General features: G+C 31.5%; 1 protein-coding gene across 1 annotated transcript in view; it reads left to right on the forward strand.

Annotated features, from left to right (window-relative positions):
* HLTF (helicase-like transcription factor) overlaps window positions 1-3,266 on the forward strand; it is a gene marked incomplete at its 5' end in the record, with an annotated part of 72,024 nt that overhangs the window by 10,933 nt on the left and 57,825 nt on the right. The window contains 2 exon segments of the mRNA XM_012642859.1: window positions 906-980; window positions 1,138-1,329. Of these exon segments, the coding sequence (XP_012498313.1) occupies window positions 906-980; window positions 1,138-1,329 (267 nt within the window).

Genomic DNA, 3,266 nt, shown 5'->3' on the forward strand with positions numbered 1-3,266 from the left:
TTACTTTGTCAGATTTGCAGTCTAGGATCCTGTTATGCTGAGTTAGTTTGAAAAAATGCATATAAAATAAATTAATGAAGATCGATTTAAAAATAACATCAAAACTTTGTTTTGATGTCTGTAACCACCAGTGCTAGCTCTTTTATCTACTAATTGTAGTTATCATATTTCTTCTGCTTATTGTTAGAAGGGCTTGAGCCTGTGTCTGGTGGCTAAACCCCAGGTTAATGCCCCCAATTTTTTAGACGTTATTGCTTTCTTCTGGCCTGCTGATGTGTATTCATGTGTTAATTTACAAAATTATCTATAATACATATATAGAGATACGAATTTGGACTAGCTCAACTTGAGTAGCCAACTAGATTAGCATAATAATGAAATCATCCTAATATTTTATAGCACATAGCAGGTTCCTTATTGCAGTAATAATAAATGAAATATCATTGACTTGCAAAAGAGTGAAATATACCTGTAGGACTGACAAAATAGTTTGACTACAACTAATAGAATCACAAAATTTTAATGGCAGAAGGAACCTTAGACACAATCTAAATTTAGTTCATCCCTTTAGTTTTACAGGAATAAGATACAGGGCCACAAAGGTTAAGTGTCTTGCTCAAACTTGCATATAAGCTTATTTGTGACAGAACTGTGACTGAAACCCAGGACTTAAAACTCTTTTTTCTGTATTCTTTCAAATATAATACAGTTACGTCTTAAACATAAGGCACCTCTTTAATCTGCCTTCAATGAACAGTGTAGTATCTCAGAGAGTTAATTTATTTCATGTGCCTTTTGGCTTTTGACTCTATTAGTTAACTAAATGATTTGAAATCTCTGAATTAGGTGCAATTATTATTTTAATTGGCTTGTTTCATAATGTTTCTTGTTGCTATTTATTGTAGCTTAAAACAGAATTTGACAAATTGTTTGAAGATTTAAAAGAAGATGATAAAACTCATGAAATGGAACCAGCTGAGGTATTGAGCCAATATTTTCTATTTAAAACTATTCAAAATTTTAAAATATGCTGATAATCTGTACTTGTTTTTTAACGACAAATTCAACCTTTTTAGATTCTGCATGTGAAAAAGGAAAGGGCTTAGTTTATTTCTCTTTGTGACATTTTATTTATAGGCTATTGAAACGCCATTGCTTCCACATCAAAAACAAGCTCTAGCTTGGATGGTTTCACGGGAAAACAGTAAAGAACTTCCACCATTCTGGGAACAGCGAAATGACTTATATTATAATACAATAACAAATTTTTCTGAGAAAGACCGACCAGAAAATGTCCATGGAGGGATTTTAGCTGATGATATGGGTTTGGTAATTATTTTTTCTTTAATTAATAAAATCTTATTTTATGATTATGATTTTGTAGAAAGTAATTTGAAGTAGAAAGAGATAGGAATATGTTAGTGCCAGTTTGGGATTAGATTTTACTTTCACTGTACATCACAGTTTTTCCTGTAGTTTTCACTTAAAATAATGTTAAATGTTTTGTTTGGTTAAAATACAGTTAAAATAATTAGGAAACAGTAATGTGAAAAATGTGTTTCTCCATTTTCTTTGCTTTTTCAATTTAGGGTACCTGTCTTTCATGGGTTTTCTTTTAAACAGTAAAGACAAAACAATGTTATGTGGAGTTGTATTCTATCTCAAGTATTATGGTATGCAGAGTATTAAATGGATATTTATGATTCCTTACACTAGTAGCTTTTATATACATTTTGGTCTCAGTAACCCTTTCTCCTCTTAAAAATTGATGAAGATTGGCTGGGCATGATAGCTCATGCCTGTGATCCTAACACTCTGGGAGGCCGAGGCAGAAGGATCGCTTGAGGTCAGGAGTTTGAGGCCAACTGGAGCAAGAGCAAGACCCCATCTCTACTAAAAATAGAAAAAATTAGCCAGGCACACTGGCATGTGCCTGGCCTGTAGTCCTAGCTACTCGGGAAGCTGAGGCAGGAGGTTTGCTTGAGCCAGGGAGTTTGAGGTTGCAGTGAGCTATGATGATGCCACTGCACTCAACAAGAGCAAGACTCTGTCTCAAAATACAAAAGAAAACTTATTAAAGATCAAGAGCTTTTGTTTTTGTAGGCTGTTTCTATTAATATTTATAGTATTAGGCATTGTTAATTTAAAACAGTTGACAGACTCATTACTTGTTAATATAAGTAGCATATTTTTAAATGAAAAGTAACTATTCCAAAACAATAGCAATTTTGGTGAGAAGACTGGCATTGTTTTACTTTTTGCAGATACCTTTGTTGTGTGGCTGAATAGGTGACAGCTGAATTCTTCTGTTTTCTTTACTCAATCTATTGTGATAATGTTGTTTTAATTAAAGTATATGAAGAAAATTTGTCCTCACACAGATATGTAGTTGTAAAGTGAGGAGTATTTTAATAGCCTTTCAGATAATTATAGTTTCTTTTTTGATACTATACCAAAATTCAAGTATTTGTCTATTAAAGGGTATTGGTTATAATATGGAACTTGAAATCATATCAGTGAACTTCTTATACTCTGTTTCATTAAAATCCATTTGTGTCTCTTTCCCATTGAATGAATGTTTTACCCATGCATAATTTTGTGACATCACGTATTGCTGATTTAGAAAATATTGGTTCATTGAGTTACACAGATTTGCCAAATGTTGATAAATCTTATCATGCAATATCAAAAATTTACCTCTTGATATTTCATTAGGTCATGAAATGTCTGATTTTGATTCAAAAGTGCAGTTTATTATATTTCATAAACATTTATACATACATAAAAACACACATTATTATACTTGCATGGTATATTTTTATATTTGAAAATTTTAAAATGTTTAAGTATTAATTTAAAAAAAAATTAAAGGAGTACTATGGCATGTACCTATAGTTCAGTTACTAAGGAGGCTGAGGTGAGTGAAATTCTAGGCCAGCCTGGACAATATAGCAAGACCCCATCACTAGAAATAAGTAAATTAATTAATTTTTAAAAAATCGAAGCTTAAAACTTATCCTTCGTTTCAGTAAGATTGCAAATGCGTTGTTAAAAGTTAACTCTAAATCTTTGGCGTTATTGGAGTTGTTACTTTGTCAGATTTGCAGTCTAGGATCCTGTTATGCTGAGTTAGTTTGAAAAAATGCATATAAAATAAATTAATGAAGATCAATTTAAAAATAACATCAAAACTTTGTTTTGATGTCTGTAACCACCAGTGCTAGCTCTTTTATCTACTAATTGTAGTTATCATATTTCTTCTGCTT

This window comes from Propithecus coquereli, unplaced genomic scaffold, assembly GCF_000956105.1.
Source record: "Propithecus coquereli isolate 6110/MARCELLA unplaced genomic scaffold, Pcoq_1.0 Scaffold19, whole genome shotgun sequence".
NCBI lineage: Eukaryota > Metazoa > Chordata > Mammalia > Primates > Indriidae > Propithecus > Propithecus coquereli.